Here is a 23,946-nt window from a genome sequence, read left to right as displayed (position 1 = left end):
ACAAGGTGTGCAATACTCAGAGACATGGCCAAGGTAAGAAAGGCTGAAAGACGACCACCACTGAACAAGACACACAAGCTGAAACGTCAAGACTGGGCCAAGAAATATCTCAAGACTGGTTTTTCTAAGGTTTTATGGACTGATGAAATGAGAGTGAGTCTTGATGGGCCAGATGGATGGGCCCGTGGCTGGATTGGTAAAGGGCAGAGAGCTCCAGTCCGACTCAGACGCCAGCAAGGTGGAGGTGGAGTACTGGTTTGGGCTGGTATCATCAAAGATGAGCTTGTGGGGCCTTTTGGGGTTGAGGATGGAGTCAAGCTCAACTCCCAGTCCTACTGCCAGTTTCTGGAAGACACCTTCTTCAAGCAGCGGTACAGGAAGAAGTCTGCATCCTTCAAGAAAAACATGATTTTCATGCAGGACAATGCTCCATCACACGCGTCCAAGTACTCCACAGCGTGGCTGGCAAGAAAGGGTATAAAAGAAGAAAAACTAATGACATGGCCTCCTTGTTCACCTGATCTGAACCCCATTGAGAACCTGTGGTCCATCATCAAGTGTGAGATTTACAAGGAGGGAAAACAGTACACCTCTCTGAACAGTGTCTGGGAGGCTGTGGTTGCTGCTGCACGCAATGTTGATGGTGAACAGATCAAAACACTGACAGAATCCATGGATGGCAGGCTTTTGAGTGTCCTTGCAAAGAAAGGTGGCTATATTGGTCGCTGATTTGTTTTTGTTTTTGAATGTCAGAAATGTATATTTGTGAATGTGGAGATGTTATATTGGTGTCACTGGTAAAAATAAATCATTGAAATGGGTATATATTTGTTTTTTGTTAAGTTGCCTAATAATTCTGCACAGTAATAGTCACCTGCACACACAGATATCCCCCTAAAATAGCTAAAACTAAAAACAAACTAAAAACTACTTCCAGAAACATTCAGCTTTGATATTAATGAGTTTTTTGGGTTCATTGAGAACATGGTTGTTGTTCAATAATAACATTATTCCTCAAAAATACAACTTGCCTAATAATTCTGCACTCCCTGTATTTGCTTGTTTCTATCTCTTTTCCCATGAACCCTCATTTATGTTTATTTCTTTCAGTGGTGCCTACAGCACCCTCCTTGCCAGTCTTATTGGCAGCAATCAGAACCACTAATGGTATTTTCAGAGACATTAATCTAAGCCCCAAGTAAACATAAAGCATTATTATGCCTCAATTATCCTTGATGGTGAATGCTTCTCAGAGAAAAATCTTTGAAGGGGCATGATGGTAATGATGATAGAAATTCCTTTGGTTGGCAAATGTATGTGATCTAGCATGTGTAAGAATGGACCGTTTCCATCAACCACCATTTACAGAGCTGTCTAGAAACTATTTCCCCTGTTTTTCCTTCCTCTCTTTAACCAGACTGAATATGGTATGAAGACATGACCTTTGTTTAAAAAAAAAAAAAAGTTCTGTTTTCATTAACTGTTTCATGTAATGTTACCCTCAAAGAAACTCCTCTAGCTTTTTGCCTGTCTGACATGCTGCCCTCTGAGATTTATGTTGGCAGCAGGGTGCTCATCAATTTCTACAAGCACATTTTCCCAGTTGGCATGGGCAAACTATTGACCTTAAATACTTAAATATGTTTTGCAATTAAAAAGTATTTCTTTAGTATGAAAAAGTCTCTCCTTTGTAAAAGAGATGTTGAAGTTTTGTATATCTGCAGTGCAGGCCCCGGGTCACAGAAAAACATATCGATAACACCTCTGCAGCTGGTATTAATTCTAATATTTGGTATGTTGCAAACACAGTTTTAAAATAACCTAGTTAAAGACAGTATGCTCCCACCCCTCGCCCACCTTTGCCTTTCTATTTACCTATATATTTTTTAAAACGGGCAGTTACACATGTAGTGATTGATCGGTATACAAACAACTGTATAGAACAAACGGATGATCAGCAAAGAAATGTAGGAGGTATTCGTGATTTGCATTTTTTTTTCGTAGAAAAGTACCAAGACGGCGATGGAGCTGGGTCGCACATTCGCCACCCTCTTCTCCGACATCTCCTTCAGGCAGAAGCTCCTGGAGACAAAGACACAGGAGGAGTTTAAGGAAGCATTGGTGTTCCAAAGGCACCAGCTCACGGCAGCCAACCAGAAGCCAACGGCTCTGGGGAAGGAGGAGACTGACCCTCGCAGTCATAAACCCCTCAAGGTCAGCAAGGAAAATTTATGAGTGTGCGAGTGTGTGTCAGTGCTTGGTGATTAGACACGTTTCCGCACATTTTGAAGTGATGTGAAGGCATTACGAGTCGTGCTTGGTGCCCTGAAATGGTACCTGTGATTGGTTAGAACTTGTGATGATGTTATATTTGAAGTCTTCTTCCTTTTCTCCGTTTGCCTCATCCCCCCTTACCTTTCACTTATTTCTTGATCATCTCACATCCTTATGATTGTGTATAGAACAGAGAACTGCGCACATACAGTACAATTGTGTTTGTTTGTTTTTTTATTTCTCTTGTATTTCTTTCTTTCTCTCCCTTCGTCAACCTTCAGCACCATTTCCTCCTCCCCCTTCACTCCTCCTCTCCTCCTCGCTCGACTGGCTTGACTCTTCAATCTTTTCTCTCCCCCTAATCAATCAGCATCAACTCCTGCCAGGCCTCCTCAGTGGGTAAATGACCTTACATCTCTCACAGTCCTGTCAGAACTCCCCACGCCTTAGTTACATGTGCATGTGCTCGCCGGCACACACACACACATGTGCACACATACCTCCAGAGGGGCTCTGCTCAATGCCACGGACCAACATCTCTTCCTAATGTTGCCACTGGCATGCCACAGCTCCTAGACATTTCCCCTTGTTTTTTTTGTTTGTTTGTTTTATACAGCAAAGGATTTTGTTAGGTGTTTATCCCAGGGCTTGAAAGGCTCAGTGCCACTCAGAGACAGAGGGCTATATGGGGAAAGACAGATGGAGTGAAAAGGGAAAGAAGTGATGGGGGAGGGGGAGCAGGTGGAATAAAGAGGAAACGGAAAATGATAAAATAAGAAAGAAAATTACAGGAAAAAAGCCAGCCAGTCCGCCTTCTCCTTGTTCCACATCCAAAATTGACACTGGACCACCCGCAACAGCAAACCACTTTCCGGTACTTTAAGAAAAAAGGTCAAATTGCTGCTGTGTTTTTATGTTTTTCCTTTCTGTTGCCTCACTCCATCAGAACGAATGGCAAACAGGTGGACGGTAATTCCTCTCTGAGACTTTTGTTTATCGAACTTGAGCCAAAAGTTGGTGATTGCAATCCCCTCACCCCCCCCCCCACACACACAAACACACACATTGTTCCTTGCAATAATAAATAATTCCATGATGTATAGGGATTTAATGAATGAACAGTCATTGTTGAGCAAGCATGTGTAGATAAAACTAGCCAGCTTGGAGAAAAAAAGTTGTTTACATGTGATGTAAATACCTTTGATCTGTCATAGACCATCCAAACTTTTTAGGATGACAAATGAGGCCAGAATGATTTTCCTGGGAGCTTTTCCCACTCACCCACCCCCTATCATCATCCGTTCCACTTCATTGCGTAATACTATGTTCAACAAGAAAATGAAACACTGGGTAATTGGATAATTTGCTTAATAAGCTTAATCAGGGCTACACATTTACTCCCTGTCTGGTGTAACCTGAAAGCTCATCTTTTAAAATGAAACACTTCACGTCTCCTTTTAAATCACATGGCTCTTTATAACCATTTTCTTCCTGTCTTGTGTAAAATTATACTGAGTCTTCTCTCCGTCACTGATGCTGTCGTCTCTCTGTCTTTCCCAGTCATTTTTGGAGACACGGGGATCCCATTAAATGCACATCCAAATCCAAATATGCTGCTGTACTTGCTATGTTTTAGATTATATGATTTTTAAGAACTACGCCATTAATGGTCATGACTCAAATGATCTTTCAAAGCTCCCCCAGTGGAATCACCAGCGTCTTAGCTGAATCATCAAATGTGCAACTTTTAATCTAAATGTGTCATTGTCCACTGCAATGCGTGTTTAAAATAAAACGAGGTTTCAGAGCTGGATACAGCCTCTGGCTTTTATTACTCTTCAAGGTCACTGTGGATAAGGCAGACTAAATTAGCAAAATGCCTAAAAGCAAAACAGAGCCATATGCATCAAGAGGGACATAATTTAAGATTATGGGTTTAATTGAAATGCTCATGTCCGTTTAGTTTCAGTTACTTTGGGGTGATGCCTCCTATAGACAGGGAAAATAATACTGGCAGAACGACCTACATGTGATACAGTGATCTTACTGTGCACCCAAATCCAGATTAGACAGAGAAAAAGTCACTCCATCAGTTTTGCTTCTTCATTAAAAACAGTATCTGGCCATTAGGTAACCAGCCTGGACCTGTAAATCAACAGCCACACAACATATTCCTATCTCCCTGGGGTTGTGTGTTGGCCGATTTTAGTCGTTTGACCACAAATGGTAATCCTTCTAAAATCAACCCAGATAATAAAAAGTTTTCCAGTAGATCTTTGTGACTGCCCTCTTGCTTGTGTTGTCTTTTTGAAAAATTCACCAACAGTGTTAATGGACCCCTATGCCACCATCTTTTCTTTAATGTCAGATACCAAAGATTCGCCTAGTTGACATCGTAATCGGACTAGGATGGAAAAAAAAAAAAAAAGATTTCTACTCCTTGTGCTCCTTGACTGAGCCAAATTCTTATCATTGTTCTTCCTCAATAGTGGCGTCTGTGCAGCAGGTTTTCCTCTAAGCAGCTGGTGCTGAGATGTATCTGCTATTTGAACTCCTGGCACTAATCTGAGTTGCTGTTAATTGCTGCTTTCTAAAGCTGGTAACTCTAATGAACTTAAACTCTGCAGCAGGGAAACTCTTTGTCTTCCTTTCTTCGAGTGGTCCGTATAAGAGGCATCTTCATCTAAGTGTCTGATACTTTGAGTTGTAAAAAGGTACAGTTCTCATTGGAAAACATCCCAGCTCACATCATCGTGAAGATACTGCCGCTAGTATGTCGTCATCAAGCCATAGAGTGGCTTTTTCTTCTATAATGTGGAACATATGTTGGTTTGTTCAACATTATTTCATTTTATATCACAGCGTTGATTCCTTTGCTCTTGTTCTACAGTGTGATACGTAATTCTCCTGTCTAAAGGTGGTGCAGGTGGGACTCCATCAGTGAGACTATTTCTCATTTTTAAAAAGTAATCTTTTGTCTTATCTTCACAGTGTAAAGATTTCTTCAAAGCTGGCCGGGGAATTTATGAGGACTTTTGCCGCAGGCTGCCTTTCTACCCCTCTGACTTCACAGATGGTAGGCTGGACCTGAACTTGTAGTGAAAATGAATCATCTTGCTTGTTATGGCACACTGTGGTACTTCTGGCAGCTCCTCATTTGTCTGTCACCCTTTGCCTCAGTTACATCTGTGCTGCATCTGTGTCACGTCTAGGGTCATCTCCTGCTAAAATGACATAAAATCTCGGATGCCTTACTGCTCTCATATGTTTCCATATGTCCAGTATTCAGTCATCAGACACGAGACTTTCACACACGTCGCATACTATACATTCTCATTGCAAACACATCCAGCTGGTGGTTTTATCGACTCATCAAGTCACACTGCTGCCAAACATGAAAGAGCTTTTGTGTCTCAAGTCAAATAAATGTACATCTTACTCCGTGTTGAATATTTTTCATTTTAATGTTAGCTAATTAGTTGCTAGAATAGCTTGTGTAGAAATATTTTAGATTAATCTGTGTAATTCAATATTGTTGTCTGTTGTAAAGAAAAGCAGACAGAGTAAAGAGAGTTTTCTAGGAGCATTTCCTCTTCAGCTGTTTTCTTTCAGTCTTTCCTCGTGTCACATCAACCAAACACATTGACTGGGCAGTAACAAAATCAAGATATTTCTGTCTTGTGAGCGTCATCAGAGAATGATTATCTGATGAAGGTCACAGGACCAAAATTGTTGTGATCACATTAGAGCCCAATTAAAGTGTTTTATTCCAAAATGAGTTATCCATCATTTGGGTAACTGCTCTTGCAAAATGATGGATGACACGAAACCAAAACAAATGACTCATATTTTAAAAGGGCAGCAGGTAGCGTAATCCTCTGTAGAATATTTTTACTGTATGAACTGGGTGTTTATAGATGTAGAGGCACTGAATGATGAACTGTGCTAATGTTCTTGCCGTTTTGAGATGAAAGTGTTGAGCCTCCTCCGCTCCATTATGAGGTGAATATGACTCATGTGTTTGTGTTTGTCTCCCCTCAGGTATAGTTGGCAGTAATAAAACCCTGCTGAAGTACATGACCACAGCCATCTTCCTCTACATTGCCATCCTCCTCCCTGCCATTGCTTTCGGCTCCCTCAATGATGAGAGCACACGTGGCGAGATCGGTATGAACATGTACTTAAATCTAGAAACATGAATGCTTTTCTCAGATTGGGATTCTTGAGCTCCTGCAAATTTTTCCATGTCAGTATCAAGTGCTGGGTGTAAAAACAGCTATTTTATCAATTGTTTAAGAAAATAACTGTTGAAAAATAAAAGTTTAAAAATAGAAAGAAGAGTTTTTGTCAGGATTTAGAGTTCATTATAACACAGAAGCAGCATTAATGAAGGTTACCAATGATCTTCTTTTGGTCTCTGTCATCTCTATGCTTGTCCTGCTAGACCTCAGTGCAAAACCACTGACCACAGTATTTTACTACATAGATTAGAATATACTGCAATGTTTTGAATCATATCTATATGATAATCTCCATTTCATGTATATGGGGTATTTTCACACATAAAAACACTTTTTTACATAATAAACAATTCCTTGAGGCAGTATTATGAAACGCAGTACACGTTTTTTTTAAATAATTTTAATGAAGTTTTAACAAAGAATGTCAAACAGTTCAGTACACACACAAAGCAATAAACAGCCCACACACACACCCACAACAGACCTATGACATGTTTAGCAAGTCTAGTATTTTAGGGCATTTACCCAACAATGTAAAATGCCATGAGGTGACTGTTGTGAATTTGTGCTAAATAAATAAAATTAATTTAACTGAAAATAATCTTCCTTTTGTACAAAAATATTTAGAGAACATAAACAGCCAATCACTTTGAAAAATGTAATTTTATAACTTTCCACTACTGGACATTTCAAAATAAACAAAACAGTTCCTTATTTCCGTAGTTGACAAGTAATAAGCAAATATTAGCACCTGTTTAAAATTCACAATACCCAGTTTTTACGTTTTTAGCTCAGAAAAATGTGATTCAGCGACTTTCTTTACCTTCTAGCTGATAACATGGCTAATGAATGCACTGAGATTAAATAGTAACACATTAGTGTGCAAAAGTCTTGAGCTCTACCTCTTATTTCTTTATATTTCGCTAGGAAAATTGGAAAAAGTTACAGTAATTTATCGAAACATGCAGACATATGGGGAAATACAGAATAGACTCAATGGTGCCAATTTGTAAGACCACTTTTTTTTAAATCACAAGAAATTCTAGCTCCTTGAGAGAAAAATCTAAACAAATGAGTAGTGGCTCAAGACTGTTGCACAATACTGTTGGATAAGACCAGAAAGAGCTACTTTTGGTCTCTGTAAGTAGTGCCAAAATCTAGTAGTAATTCTCCTTTATTCATTGTGCTATATGAGTAAGCACTTTCCTTACTAAGTATGCTTACTGTTCTTTTTTTCTCTTGTATGTTTGACCTTCACTTTTTTCTGTTTTAAGTCTGAGCTTAAGAACATATAGTTGTGAGCTGATGATTGTTCAAAAGTACTTGCAAGTTTCAGGTGACCATACACATAGTAAAACAGTGAAACATTGAAACCTCTTGTTTGGAAAATATTCACATAATTATGTACTCAGTGGGGGTGGAAAAGGCATCACGTTAGCTGTTTTGTTTAAAAAACGAAAAGGAAAAAATATACATATTATTTCCAAAGTTAACGTATCTTATCTGAAAAATGAATATGTAACTTACTTCAGCTTCAAAGGAACCCTAGCAGTCACTCATGCACATTAATCAGAGCTTCACGCTGTGTGTTCTCTGTGTGTCATCTCTCTCCAGATGTTCGGAAGACCATCATTGGCCAGAGTATCGGTGGGGTCATCTACTCGTTGTTTGCCGGCTCTCCTCTAGTCATCCCTCTAACCACAGCTCCCCTCGCCATTTTCATCAGCGGTAGGCTTCCCCGCTGTCATTCAGCTCATCTCAATCAAGATGCACTTATCTTTTCACAGTTTCTGCTGACAGCCAGCTTGAATGGAAGGCTGGGAGTGGGTGGAGTACTAAGAAGATTACGTCAAAAATCAAGAAAAAGAAGCACCCAACCATGTCGAACACCAGCCAAAAACTCTTGTGTCCTCATCTGCTCTTGCTTTTACCAGAAAGCGGTACCACTAGAGTAATTAAGCTGTTAGCTCACACATGTGCCCTTAATGAGTGTTCCTGGTGCAGTCAAGCAAAAAGCACAAATCTTCAAAAACTTGTTTCTTTTTTTCAAGAATGAGGAGCAGAACTTTTTTTTTTTTTTTTGCGCACTGTGGTTATGTAATGATTGGTTCCAGGGGCCTGCGGGTCAGGAGAGTCACTCATCGCATTCACAAACATGTAAACTTTAGGTTCAGTTCAGAGAGAGACAGCGCATAAACTGTTACATGGTTTTTACCCAACAGCGATGTTTTGTTGGTTGGAATTTAAACGATCTTGACGGCTGGAAGCTGCAGTATCAGGCCATGATGAGGAAAAGCAGCAACTCCGATGCCAAGATGTAGTTTTAATACCAAGGCTGTTTGTTAGGTTTGTGGTGTGATGATCTTTGAAGTAAATGGGTTAGAACTGTGCTATGCGCATTCTCATGGGCATAATTATAGCACATTTCCAGCAGCCTGTCTGAGCAGAACAATGGCTTGTTTGTAAAGCTGTAACTCATCTGCGTACAAATCTGCTCAAGATTACAACTAAATTGTTATGGTTTTAACAAACCTATTACAGTTCTTTTTGTCCTTTCATGTTTGAATGAATTAAAAATTTTTCCAGTCATTGTTTATGTGTCTGTACTTGTGTGTGTACAAGTCAGTCTTTGCTGGGAGAGAAATCTGTAATGAAGTTCTTTAGTAACATTTTTTCTCACTATCACAAAATTAGCATAGCAATTGTGTTACTTAGTTTCATAATGTGTATTTATTATATGTGGTTTATTTGTCTGTCTGTTTACATGTGCACATGTGCAACTGGAACACAGTGATCCGAGGAATCTGTGACGACTACAACCTGGATTTCCCAGCTTTCTACGCCTGCATTGGGTTGTGGAACTGCCTCTTTCTCATCCTGGGAGGAATCTTCAATGTCAGTCTGCTCATGAAGCTCTTCAAAAGGTGTCCTTCATATTCCTGATTTTATATGTTGGAGTACTTTAATTTTTAAAGTCCAATTTTTTAATCACTTTGAGTTTCCTGTTATTTTGGTTGCTTTCTGTCATATAGAAAAATGTTTTAAATTGTCTTGTAACAACAGAAAACTTTTTGGGACAGCCGGATGTTTTTAAAGAATGCACACAATCAATGTTTGAAATGTATTATTATTTTTATATTCTAGTATTTTTAAGTAGTTTTAACTGCTATGTGCTCCATTTACTTATTTTAAAGGTAGTTTATATTTACTCTACAGGCATGTGTGGCATAACATTGCAATCAGTGCAACTCTGGTTAATTTGAAAAAAGTATGTGTTACACAGTTTGAGTAAATTTGGAACACAGTTTTTAGTTTTGTTTTGGTTCACAGATTGGGAAATATCTTGCATTGAAATTTCCATAAATAAGAGTCCATAATTTTGATTAATAAACATATTTATACTCAAATTCTGCCAGACCAGCATGCATTCAAACACCTACCAGCTGTAATGCACTTCCCACTCGGTACTTGGCTAACAGCGCCAACTCTCATTATGGGACTTGCAGCAATTTGCTGTTCGGCTGGTTTTATGATACTGACCTGTAAATCCTGCTGCTGTGTTATCTTAGGAACCACATCCATTTAGTTGGTGATGCATTATAGTTGTATTTTATTGCAAAGTTGGTGTCATACTGCCAGTATATCAGCTAATGGAGATTAGAAAATGAATTACTCTGTATGTATTTATCACAGAGTGTCTTATATAGGCAGTGAAATTCACTTCATGTTGGCCAGAGATTAAAGTAATTTCCATGGAGGGTTATTCTTCATTATTGGTCAGTGTCAGACTTAAATGGACTTCCTGAGTATTCCTGAGCTTCCATTTGAAGTATTTACAAGCTCTAATGTGGAACCTTAAGGTTAAATGATAATGCTGAGAGTGTGTTCTGTGTTGAAATAAATATTTAACTAATGAATTTATAACATTAACAATGTTTGCGACATTCCAGTCTTGCCTTTAGACAATGCGTGTTTGTGTCATAGTCGAGCTCTGTGGCGTGTTCCTCTTGACTGAAGTAGTCGCTGCATTTTCTATGGAAGGAGGTTCAAACAAGCCGACAAACAGCCGTTCTATTTGAGCTCTCTATGAAATCCCGGGTTAATAAAGAAACTTGGTAACCACAGCTGTGCCACTTATGATCTCTAATTGGACTAATGCAGCTAATACAAGAAAACCCTTTACGTACCCTAAAAACACAAGGGTGTAAAAAAGTATCAATTATAAGAAAACAGTAATGCACACTTTATTCTGAAAATATGTTTGTTAATTCATTAATTTTCATTTCCTTCTGATGTGGGGTTTTTTTTTATTATGGGTGTCCTTTTTATTTATATGTATTTATATTAGTTTTTACTGTCTTACAACGGTCTTAATTGTGTAATGTGTTTAGGTCAACAGAGGAGGTCATTGCCCTGTTCATTTCCATTGCTTTTGTGGTTGATGCTGTGAAAGGCACAGTCAAAAGTAAGTTCATGACACACACGAGAAAGATCTTTTTTTTCTGTGAGTTGTTTACACGTTGCCTTTCTGTGGTGAAAATCAAATCAAGTAGTCGGCTAACTCAACACACCTGCTGTCGAATCTGCTGCAAGCTCGTGTCTGATGTGATTTCTAAGCCCCGAAAGATAAAGAAGATAAAAGCCTTCACTGCCACATACATACACATTATTATGTGTAAGTGAATTTTGAGATTATCATTTAAGTGGGCAGCTGAGAGTCATAAGATCTCTTCAACTAATCATTTAGTCCTTTTAATTAAAAACTGTCAAATAGTTTCTTCCAGTGTTTGTATATTCCTTCTGCAGTCCTCTGCACCTCTTAAAATCTAATACTTATCAAGAAACAAACTGTGTTTATTGTGATAGTGAAGCCAGATAGAATTCTTTCATAATAACAGCTAATGACTTATATTTAATACCCTGACAGCAAAACATAAAAGACCAAAAGAGTGTTAGACAGTCACCTGCCAAATGACTTACTAGTGAACCACGGGTAATATAATAATATGATCTCAATTAGTAAATTTAGATAAACAAGCATATGTTTGGCCAAGAGTTGAGAAATATTACCTTTTAAACTAGTAGGGAGACAGAAATACCATACGAGGTCATTTGTTACTGTTGTGGGTCAGCAGATTGAGAGGCTTTAGAAATTAATCAGTCCAGATTTTGAACCCCATCTGCAGCTATATTATACCACCCCAGCTTTTATGGTCCCATATCATAAATATTTTACACAATTTAATTTCACAAAAATGAGATGACGATAGCTGAATGTAATTTATTTTGAATGCAGTGTTCTCCTGTTTTGTAGATTGCCAGTGCAGTAGTTCAATTTTCAGAAGCCATTTGTAAAATACGCTCCGAGCTCATATGCCATTACCATAACATTAACCTATGCTATTTTGCTGACACTGTTCCTCCAAAATATTTTCCACTAACACAAATGAATACAGTTTGGGGCTGTATCTAGTCACCTGTACAACCTCGCCTAGCCTGTAACTTTATCCCTGTTTGATGAAACGACCTGTGGAGGGAGCTAGTCATCTCGCACACTATTCCTCAAAAGTGATGTTAGAAGGTATTATGTTGCACTCATTATGAAATTAATAGAGACAAAGTTGTGCACAAAGTTGTGCACAAGTCACAATGGCAGGAAAACCATCTCCACTGAGTTTAAATTCCCAGCCTTTAGCCACACATTACAGTTGGTGAGCTATTTATTCTGCAGTCCTTACATGGGTGCAAAGACTGATTTAAGCAAACTAGGTAGAGTTTGTTAAAGCAGGTGTAGATAATGTATTCTGTGCTGTTTCTCCATCATTTCACCCCTAATCCAGACTCGGCCTATTCTGCTAAATTTGATTAGTTTAGATTATCACAAAGGTTACTGATTCATTTAGTGGTTGGACAGAGAACACTGGCATCAAACACCCAAACATACAAGAAAAATAGCACCTTGAGTGAGTATTTTACAGCCTGATTGATGGGCATTCAGTGTAGAGGCATAACTCAGATGAGATTTATCTCACTTTCAAAGTTTTATCCCCAGCAGTACTGACAGTTACTCTCGCATGTCTCTTCATGAAAGATTTAAGCATTATTAAAAGACTTGTTTCTTTGCCTTTTCTGTGTTGACTGCAACATGAACAATGCAACCTGAGCATGATGGACACTTTTTGCAGCTTTGGTAAGGTTATATACAAGGCTTCTTGAAAGATTTCAAGATTTTCCTGTTTAATAGGAATCCAATCAATATTTTTTTAAAGGATTATAAATATGTCAGTTGTAAGTTTTGGATTTCATTTGAGATCTGTGATATTGCGTCATTTACTATACCAGACTTTGGCAGCATACTTATTATTGTCCGTTCATTGTATCTCTGATGGTTCACATGGAGTCTGTAGGCACTAACGATGCATTTTATAGCCAGTGTTGCAAAGGTTACTTTTAAAATGTATTCCAATACAGATTACAGAATGCATGCCCAAAATGTAGTTTGTAACGTATTCCGTTACGTTACTCAATGTGAGTAATGTATTCTGAATATTTTGGATTACTTGATATATTGTCATGCTTTTTACAACTACATGAATGCACTGTTGCTGTGTGATTTATTTCTATTACTGAAGGCTACTCGCCACCGAGCTAACATTGTTAGCTGGCATTAGCTGAGGTTAGTTCATGGTCCGCAGACTGTTAGACATAATGGATAGCATTAACAACCTGCTAGCAGCAAAAAATCTTGTGCAGTTCTGAAAGCAATACGAACTCGATTTTTAAATCTTAATATAAAATGAGTAACAGTAGGGTGGACATTGGGTAAGACTGCACTTTTTGCCGTGATCTTGTATAGAAAACTATTTCTGTATCTGCATATGATTATTTGCAGCTACCAGATTGTAATGCAGCCTTCATTAATAGTAATAAATCACACAGCAATAGTACATCGACGATACTGAAGTAGCACATAACCCAGGTAGCTACCACAACTAAAACAAGGTAGTTGCAGTAGGCTAACGTTTGTTTTTAAAAACGAACTGACTTCCAGATGGTTGCTGATAAACAGAGTTTGTGTTGCACGGTCAGATTTCGCCCATCGCTTTGTTCTTTAAATGTGAAGTGGTGTTGGAATTTCCAAGTAAGAAACGCATTCCTGCCCGTGCACTGCTGGCTCTGTTGTGCTGGCTCCAGGTCCATTGTGTAACTGACACCACCAACAATAACGGGACGCTTGCATTAGAGCCTCTTTTGTTTGGGTTTCCGGCAGTGCGTGGTATTACAAAAATTAGAGAGGGGATAGAGAGGGCATAGCCTAAAATATGAAACAGGAAAAGGCAGCTGTGTAATACATTTATTTCAACAAAGTAATTGTATTCTAATTATCACCAATTTAATCGGTAACTGTAATGGAATACAGTTACTCATATTTTGTATTTTAAATACGTAACCCCAGAACATGTATTTCATTACTCCCCAACACTGTTTATAGCTAAACACTGTGAATGTGATTTCAGTCTTTCATAGGTACTACCACGCTCCAACACTGGCCAACAGAAGCATAGGGGACTTTCCTCAAGGTGGAGACCTGCTGGGGGGAAACAGGAGTGAGGTGGTCGCGGGGTTTGCACTTACTGAATCCTTCATCCAGTGCAGTCGAGAGAGACCTGTCCTCTGCCTCCTGCTGATGCTCGGGACATTATGGATGGGCTATACTCTCTACCAGTTCAAAAGGAGGTATGTGCAGCACTGCAGTGCTGCAGCAGTCTTAACATAAATCACTGGAGAAGTTTAAATTGTGTTTGGATGGGAGCACTGCCTGCTAGCATGAATACCGCTGAGTAGGGCCTTGACTCTAAAGATTGCAGGAGTGACAGAGCTTACAGGAACTTTCCAGACAGCTCTTACAAAGCTCACTTTTCAGTCGAAGCTTCTGTTCCAGCCTGTGATTTAATAAGCATTAATATTCTACTTCTGATTGCTCCCAGTAATCAAATCAACCTCAAAGCTCGATTCAATTGTGTAAGCAAAAGGCGGACCAAGGTACTTAAGCAGTGTCAGGATTGCAGCCATTGTCCTTGTCTTGTCCACAGTAATTGTATTCCTCTATTATTTGTCTCTCCCTCCCCACTCCCTTCTCCTTTCTCCCTCTCTCTCTTCAAGTCCGTTCCTGCATGCCAAAGTGAGGGAGGTGCTGTCGGACTGTGCCCTGCCAATCTCAGTGCTCATGTTCTCCTTCATCGGCTCCTACATTTTCAGTGACATTGAACGTCAGTATCATTTATTGCTTGGTAGTGTTAATATAATTTATTTATTGCAGTTGTAGAGTGCATTTGAGATGTTCATTATAAATAATACTATGCAGTATAATATAGTGTGTTTCATACTTTAAAACTGTTTTAAAACTAAAAATGTTTGAAACATGTGACCACGTGCAGCACTTTTTTCACCCTATTTCTAACACTTTTATTTTGGAGAAGGTGTTGTGACTTTGGCCTGTACCAGTAAATTCAAGTCATTGACACAGGTGGAGTAAACGTATCTTGCAATTCTCACACACGCAAAGCGATAGAGGTTCATTGTCTTGGTCAAGGATGTTACCGCGAGTAGTCAAGAACTAAACCATCAATTGTCTGTGTGATTAGTGGAAGACTTGCGGTATAGCTCGACAGCTATATAATGCCCACTTCATTCAAAAGAGACCCCAAAATAAAAAAAACTGTCTTGAAACTGTCCCTAATACTTGGTTAGTGGTTAACTAGTTTTCTCTTTTCTCAGTAATTTTGTATTTATTAAACCTTGTACATGTTTTTTTTCTTTTTAGTAAGGGGAGATTCATGTTCTTAAAACTCTTTTTTTTCAGGAACCTTGAATGCCCACACAAATTCCATTTCAAATTACTACATAATCATGTGATAAAGTGAGTGTTCACAGGACTCTATGCAATTCTGTGAAAAACTAAGTGCACCCCATGATTCTCTGGCTTTTAGAACCACCTTCAACAGCAATAACTTATAGTAATTGTTTACTTTGACTTCTCTCGCGCTGTTGTGGAGAAATTTTGGCTCAGTCTTCTTTTTAGGGCTGTTTCACTTCATTGGGGTTTGTAGGTAGCTCTCTTCTTTGGTAACTTTACTTTGGTAACTTTATTGTCCCTAACGGGAAATTGATTTGCAGTATGTCTGTACAAACAAACAAACAGACAACCAACACATCACATGCACACTCCACAATAATATAATATAATATAAGCCTGAGAAAACAACCTATATTTGTCATCAAAAAAGTACAATGTGCAATGGCAACAACCCCCTTCAAGTCTCACTATAGCGTTTCAGTCAGGTTGTGTCAGGGACCATTGAAATACTAGGATTCTTTTCTTTTCTTTTTCTGTTGTAGATTTGCTGGTATTGTTGAGATGACCATCCTGTCGAGTGAGACTGTTTGGCCAAGTTTTAGTCTGCAGACAGACAGCTTCATATTTAACATAAGGATACAGTCCACTACAGAGTTCATGGTTGACTCAGTAACTGTAAACTGCCCAGGTCTAGTGACTGCAAAACAAGCCCAAATCATCAGCACTCTGTCACCATACTAGAAAGTTGGTAGAAGGTATTTGTCCTGATACGTTGTGGTTTTTGCCAAAACAGGCGCTGTGCATTATTCTTAACCTGTGCTACCATGCTCTTTTTAGAAATAAGAGGTTTCATTATTTTTCTAATTGTACTGTCATTAACTTTAATATTTAACATTAAGAAATATTACAGACTCTTCAGCTACACTGAAGAGTCTGCAGTGTAGCTCTTTGCTTTTAATAGTATCTCTGCAGTCTTGCAGTCTGACCTTGGGGTGAATTTGCTGGGACGGCCACTCATGGGAGGATTGTTGCATTGTGTTAACAAACACATGAATACTCCAGACCTGCAAACTGTCGAAACTTGTGCTTTTAGAGAGGAGCTCGCACATGCGGATGATCAATAATCAAGTGCATGTGATTTGCAGCACCATGCTACTACTTATCCTCTTAATTCCTATGAAGGCCTGTGAAAACTTTATTTATCTCTATAGTCTGTCACGGCATTTTAATAGAAGATAACTGAAACATTAAATCGTTTCTTGAATGCATCTATAAATATATGTTTTAATAATTTACTCTTGAGAGCTTTTTTGAGTGTCTTGTTTGTCAGGAATAGACATTTAACATTTTTACACAATTATGAAATAAAATTGTTGAAGCAACCTAAGTGTAAACACAGTGATTGCTCAATCTCTTACTTTGTGACATACTGTGGTATTGTTTGAGCTCCATTTAAGGAATTTGAAGATATCCTAAACTTACTTGAAGATACTCCCAAACTTAGAACCTTTTTATTTCCAAAACATGTTTTCTAACTGCGAGGCCCCTCTTATTTAACGCCTTTATTGTCTTTTTATGTTCCCCAATCAAGGCACAGGCCAAAACACATTGGAGATTTTCAATTTTTATCCTCTATTGTTTAGCATCATTTTGTGTCCCCATTCATTGTTGCCAAGGCAGCAGCTGTTCTCTAGAGGTCGACATAGAAACAAAGAGATCAGTGCCAAACCCTCAAATGAATTTAAATATAAGTGCTTTACCTCCAGAGACAATAAGTCATAAGATAATAGAGACATTATTGTATTGTCATTCCTTCCTAAATTTAACCAACTGCACTTAATTCAACCGCCTTTGACAGGAGAGTGTGCCAAAAAAGATGTTCAGCATTTGAAAAAAATCCAGCCTCTCGTATGATTATTGGTGTGAAAAAAACATGAGTCATTACAGGAGTTTAAGAGACAGTCGTGTTTGTAATGATTGAATGTGATGAGATGGGAGTAATGCTAATGAATTTTACACAGCTCTTTTCTTGAGAATATGCTTAATGAATTTCAGTACATTCACACATACAAGAATCTTGTTGGAAGCAGATGTTTCTCATGTCCCAGGCTAAAGTTAAATATGAGTTATGATGGAGGTTTAAGGCATCGTTTTGTAATATAAACTTAAACTCGTGGTTGTTATTTTTTTGTTTCGTTTTCTTCCTTTGAAACAGTTCCAGTGTTTAAAGTTCATAACCGGCCCATCTTCAACGTGGCACCATTTGAGCGGCTGTCGCCCATGAACGTTGTCAGCGCCATGGGACTCGGCTTTCTCCTGGCCCTCCTTATCTTCATCGACCAGAACATCGTCGTTTCACTGACGAACGCACCAGAAAACAGGTAAATCCTTATATGCTGAGCAGACGTTGGACATCTAAGAGATATGATTGCAAAACTCTCTTCACTGAAAATAGCTTAACAACACCAAGGGGAAAGTTGAGTTGATTCTAGTATTTGCTTAGCACTCTTCCTGTGACCATTCGGAATGCTGTCAGACTTTTAGAGATCCACTCCTCCACTTTGGAATTTGCTTCAACCGGATATTTTCCAGTCTGTTGGGGAGGGTGGAAGAACTGAGCCAGAAATTTGACATCTGAGTCAAATTGTCACAGTCAGAGAGCTCTGAAGAAGCCTCAGAGCCAAAACACAATGTGAGCTTTTACCCAGTTCTTCTAAATTTGCATTGGAAATGCAAATATGGAAGAATTCCCCAGAGGGCAGATATCCACTAGTCCTCAAAATTCAGAAAAAAAATTAAAGATATCTAAAAATGGGACTCATTGTGAGATGAAAAAGAGTGGTAAACAGAATTCACTTTGTTTATACCTCATGTTTTCCTTCATATGTCATTAATAAAAGAGTCCCAAACAGCTGAAGCTATTTCTGCTGCAGCTTTGTTCTTTGTGTTATTTTTTCTGGTCCATTCCTTTATTTGCTTTACATCTTTTTTGAAGCATTTGAACTTTTTTCCCCCACCCGCACAGATATTTGATTCCATCAGTCGTGTTACTTTAAAAAATATGGCGACATTTTGAAAATGAATAAAGACTTTACAGGCTCTCAGCATGATCCCAACTTACAAAGTTATATATATGGTTGTTGAGTGGATATAAATGAAAATAAAGCTAAAGGCTTCTTCACCAATAAAATCCTCTTTCACTTAGATTTATGCTTGATGACCTAAAGTTTCCTATGCACTGTAATTTACAGTATGCAGCGGTGCCAATGTCATATGCAAGGGCACAGAGCAGGAGGCACGACTAGTGATCAGTGTGTTCATATTTCTTTACAACACTGCTGCTGTCTGCCTTCAGGCAGCATATTTACAGTTTTAGGCTACCAACACACACACACACACACACACACACACACACACACACACACACACAGTCCCCCTCATACCACCTCAGAGATGATGCATTGCAGTGATCCCTCACTAACAGGGGCAAAAAAAAAGTTTGGTGGCATCACAAAGGTCGCAGCCTTGTTTTTGTGTAACATTACTGTAATGTCATGCTCGGCTTATGATGTCATCATCAGTGACATATTGTTTGTGCTTTTCATTCTGTAAAAAAAGAAAAGAGAACGAATCCACAAAAATGTACAGGATTTTTTATTTTATGTTTAATGGGAAAAAGTTAGTGAAACGTGAGTGAGGTTTGTCGAAGGGCATCACTGACCTTAGGAGAAAGATGCCCTTTTTGGTTTTAGCAGAAGTGTACTAGTAGTTGTAGAGTGTACAGGCAGACTACTGTCACGTGGACTTCTAAAAATTTGTGTATGGCAGTTTTCTTGTGCGTGCCTTTAAACCTATTTATAGAACTTATGGTAAATGTACTCTGTTACTTTCTTACATGTAATTTGTCCCTTTATGGTTTTAGAGGCAGCTTTAACCTGTTTTTGTGCTGCATTATGCTGTTGACTGTAATGGTTGCGTTGCTCCTCAGATTGCTGAAGGGTACTGCATATCACTGGGACCTAATGCTCTCTGGGCTCATTAACATCCTAATGTCAGTGCTGGGGTTGCCCTGGATGCATGCCGCCTTCCCCCACTCCACCCTCCATGTGCGCCAGCTGGCTTTTGTGGAGCAGCGCGTTGAGGGGGGGCACCTCTACGAGACGTGAGTTACCCACCCTCTCACTTCCAGTGCTAATCAGATTCTTAATTAAAGCTCATCTTCAGAGCGTGTGGCGACTGTAATTTTGAGTTGTATCCGAGCTACTGTATCCTGTTCTTCCCTGATTGCGTGATTACTATGTAACTAAAGATTTTCCCTCGGGGTGGAAGAGGTGAGGGAGTTTTTAATAGATGAGAGGATTATGTTCATCATTCTGGCCACACAGATATGTGCAAAATTACAGTTTGCATATATTCGGGATTAAGAAAGTAGTTGAGTATGATTAATGGAGACTAGGGGGGACAGCCTTATATAAGTTCAGAAGATTTAATTAGAGATATAAGCTGGAGAAAAGTGTGCCATTTCAGGAATTTTGAAGGTGTGTATATGTCTGGAAATTTCCTAGGAAATTTTGAATATTAGTATCACTGACTGTTTATGAACGGCTGTGATTTCCAGTGTTTTTGAAGGTGTACTACATAAAGTATTTTATTGCATCTTTATTAGGAGGTTCTTACTAGTCCTGAACAGGTGACATTAAATTAAAAAGACTCAAGAATAAGATAAATACAAGGTAAAATAAATAAAAATTACACAATGAGAAAAATGTGAGGTTTCAGCTCCACAGGTTGAGAGTCCAAATGAGGTCATTCCAAGGTCACAGATGCAATCCCTCCTGTTGCATGCAGCAGAAAGAAAATGTATATGATGATATAACAACCTTTTTTTTAACATCAGTGTCTAGAGTCTGAATTAACAACTCCAATAAAAAGGGATGTCATCATCATTTGGACAGTTGACCTGAAATGTTGGGAAATTGATTGTTTCCTTAAAATGATGGTGAGGTCCATTTTCAACTTCAGATAACATATATAATTGTGCAGGTTCTTCTCCAAAAACAGTTCAGCCCTCATCAGGCCACTAAACCTTTTCCCAGAGCATCGTGTTGCTCATTGATGGGTGTGCATGATTTTTTTTCCCCCTCTTCTGCGCTGTCCTGCTATGAACATCCCATGGTCAGTGCAGCCCTGAACTGTGACACATGAACGTCAGAATTATGAACAGAGATCATCTGATTGGAGAGTCATTTCCAGGAACAGTAGACATGGTTTGTCTAATTGTAGACTGATTAATACTAAATACTTTTCCAGCTTTATACAAATCAAAAGTAATCTTTGTCATATTTCACTTTGCAAAGCAGATGCATTTTTAAATAGCAAATTCAAAATGCTCACATGTTTTTTAAGTCTAGCTGACACCTCCAATCATGTTCCATTAATTGGAGTGCAGGATTGCTGGTGCCTGACTTCAATTAGCTTTTGTAGATGTCATTAGCCTAGGGCTTTCCTTACTTTTTCCAAACAACTCTGCAGATGTTTAAATCAACTATACTCTGGCAAAAAGCTTATTTGTATTTTATTAATTGAAACTTGTGTTTGTTCATGATGCGGATGAAGAGATGTTCTTATTATCACACAGGTGACTCATAAGTGCTGATCATTTTTGTTATTTTATTGTTCAAAAAGAGTGGTTAATATTTTTAATCTGTAAGAAGAGAGTTATCAGCAATAGCAAAAATCTTCATCCTTTTTGTGGTTTTAAAAATAACAGGATCTGATAATGAGATATTGGGAAAAAAAATATAGCATGTCTTTTCCCCACTGCTCAGGCCCCTTAAACTCTGGGAAGTGGGTCTGGAAAATTCCTGATTTTTCAAATGAAAAAAATATGCTGCAATACTGATAACAAAATCCCAGAAAATGCATTGTCTGTTGCATTGTATGAATCAATTGTGGGCTTTCCAGTAACCATTCATTTGTATGTTATTGTGTGCGTTTCCTCAGTATCGTCCAGGTTAAGGAGACCCGTCTGACGTCTCTGGCTGCCAACATCTTCATTGGCATATCAGTGTTGCTGTTGCCTCTCCCGCTGCAGTGGATACCCAAACCTGTCCTCTATGGCCTCTTTCTCTACATCGCCCTCACCTCCATCGACGGAAACCAGATGTGCGACCGAATGGCTCTCCTTCTGAAGGAGCAGGTCAGAAAGTGTGTGGTGGAAGTAACAGTTGAATAAATGTGTGTGTCCGTGTCCATATGTCGATAGCAGGGCTCTGCAGATCAAACGGTTGACTGTGTGCCCGGTGCTGGAGGACCAGACACGAGTGAAATGGTATTTGCAAATATAATTTTTGTGCTCGTATATTGTGGGTAGTGTTTAGTGAATTAAGACAGATAAGCTGATAAATTAACATTTTTATTCTAGTATAGTGTATCAAACACATAACAATACTAAAAGAGAATGCTGATTGTTTGTCTTGAGTGTTTTATCCTGTGTGTCCGATTTAACCTTCCTTCTCTCTCAGTAAAGATGTAAAGCAAGGCTTGCCATTTTTCCCTACGCTTGGTAATGTCACACACTGGCGCCTCCTAATGACAATATGAGGAAATGACTCAAAATTTACAGGTTTCGCTGTCTAGAAAGCCTGCATAAGTGTAAATCTTAGTGTTGTAGAAGCATTTATGCTCATGTACATAAACAATTATGCAAAGATTAAACTGAAAATAAAATAAATGTATTAATTAAATAAAAGTAAAACCAAACCTTAAAAAATCTCATATAAACATTGTTCAATTTAATGACCACATTTTTTTTTTTTGCTTCGTATGAAATCCAGATCTTTGTCTGTTTTCTTCTTCACATAAATACATTTTCTGTCCTCACCTGTAGATAATTCCAATTTACTGAGTGTACAGGTACCAACCAAGCTTTAGAAGATGCAGATTTGTCAGTACATTGTCAGTCTTTTTTTTTTTTATTTATTTGCTCTTTGTTATAAGATTAGTACCTGACACCAGATCAGTTGGTGGAGCTAAATTAGTTTTTGCTGCAGCTCGACTGGGACTGCATGTCCTACCAACAATCAATGTTATTGTGGTATACAGTCACACAGGAGATACTATAAATGCAGTTATTGTACGTTGTAGGAATGAATGCTAAATGTTCGTTGTGATTTAAAATCCAGAGTGCACTTCTTAAATGCGTGTGGGTTGCCCACTTCCCTTAGTCATTCCTTTAAGTTTGCAGGAGACCTGAGGACAGTGAAGAAGAGCCACAGGGGAGATTGTTTTTTAATCTGTCTTGATCCTCTCACCTCCTGCAGACGTCTTACCCACCTACCCACTACATCCGCAAAGTGCCCCAGAGGAAGATCCACTACTTCACCTTCCTGCAGATGATGCAGCTGCTGGTGCTGTGTACATTTGGCATGTACCCGATACCGTACATGAAAATGATCTTCCCTCTGGTCATGATCCTCCTAATCCCAATCAGGTACGACTGTGACCACTTTGTCCCGTAAAATTGTTTTCTCGAGTGCTTTAAACCAGGGTGACATTCAGCACCACACGGGTAATAACAAGAGCTGTGTCTGACCTAAATCTGCCCTCTAGATGAAAAAAGCTTTAAATTACAGTGAAGTCTGGTTTCTGCTGTCTTTTTTTCTTTCAAAAATCTTCATATCTCTCTAAAAAGCGCTATTATGGGGAATAAATTAGACAAGATGATGGATTATCTTCATTCTATTTTTAAACTTTAACATTTAATGTGGAATGGAAAAAAACTGCAACGTCTGACTGAACGATACCCAAATATTGATCAGATTGATAAAACTCTGAAACACATTGTATGGAGGCTTTTACCATAATGATCAGATGCAGAACTAAAGCACAGCATACAAGCCTACTGGAAATACCTGAATTTAAAAAACAAAGTTTCAATTATTTATTAGATGATCACAGTGGATAAATACACTGAAAAAATACATTTTTCATGAGGTAACCTGCATTAGTACATTTTTGTGTGGGGAAGAAGTATTCCAGGGCAGTGTGGCAAGCTGTAAACATGACATTGTCACATTAGCAAACAGCTGCCCTGTACACATATGCTGGAGACACGACACAGCATTGATATTCAGCAAAGTTGTGCTTCATGTTACTGGGTACGAGCTAATTCAATATTCCCCCTTTCACTTGTTTGTTTTGGTTCCCTCCAACTTTGTTTTTCCAACTGGATTGTAATAAAAATCAGGTTACATTAATGAGTTAAAAATATAGAGGGAAAATTCTCAGTCATTCTTTTTTCAGTCTGATTTTATAGTGCAAATGTTGACATTTAATCACCATGAAGGTAAATGTGTATAAAATAATAATATCCTGAAACCATAAAGTGCATCTTTTAAAGTTTGGGGGCTCATAAATTAGCCACTGTAGAAATGCGCTCTTGATCACTGGTAGCACTGATAAGAAGGCGGTCAGTTTTATCTGGTAAAGTCAGACACTGTAAAGGCTTTGGGGTTTATTTTCTTCTTATGTTTTCTTTCTGCTCTAACAAGCACCAACTGACATGAATTATCT

General features: G+C 38.6%; 1 protein-coding gene across 4 annotated transcripts in view; it reads left to right on the top strand.

Moving 5' to 3' along the window:
• Positions 1-23,946, top strand: part of slc4a11 (solute carrier family 4 member 11) — a 108,281-nt gene that overhangs the window by 81,482 nt on the left and 2,853 nt on the right. For all 4 annotated transcript variants that reach the window (XM_084914906.1, XM_084914908.1, XM_084914907.1 and 1 more), the window contains 12 exons: positions 2,005-2,214; positions 5,266-5,350; positions 6,316-6,441; positions 8,130-8,243; positions 9,307-9,439; positions 10,907-10,980; positions 14,033-14,252; positions 14,679-14,785; positions 17,588-17,753; positions 19,361-19,534; positions 21,376-21,571; positions 22,695-22,864. In XM_084914906.1, coding sequence (XP_084771032.1) covers positions 2,005-2,214; positions 5,266-5,350; positions 6,316-6,441; positions 8,130-8,243; positions 9,307-9,439; positions 10,907-10,980; positions 14,033-14,252; positions 14,679-14,785; positions 17,588-17,753; positions 19,361-19,534; positions 21,376-21,571; positions 22,695-22,864 — 1,775 coding nt within the window. The remainder of the gene's footprint in view (positions 1-2,004; positions 2,215-5,265; positions 5,351-6,315; positions 6,442-8,129; positions 8,244-9,306; positions 9,440-10,906; positions 10,981-14,032; positions 14,253-14,678; positions 14,786-17,587; positions 17,754-19,360; positions 19,535-21,375; positions 21,572-22,694; positions 22,865-23,946) is intronic.

This window comes from Perissodus microlepis, chromosome 19 (genome assembly GCF_051167445.1).
Source record: "Perissodus microlepis isolate ML-2025 ecotype Zambia chromosome 19, ASM5116744v1, whole genome shotgun sequence".
In the NCBI taxonomy this organism is placed as follows: Eukaryota; Metazoa; Chordata; class Actinopteri; order Cichliformes; family Cichlidae; genus Perissodus; species Perissodus microlepis.
The sequence above is the reverse complement of the archived record's forward strand: the minus strand, read 5'-3'. Positions and strand labels throughout refer to the sequence as shown.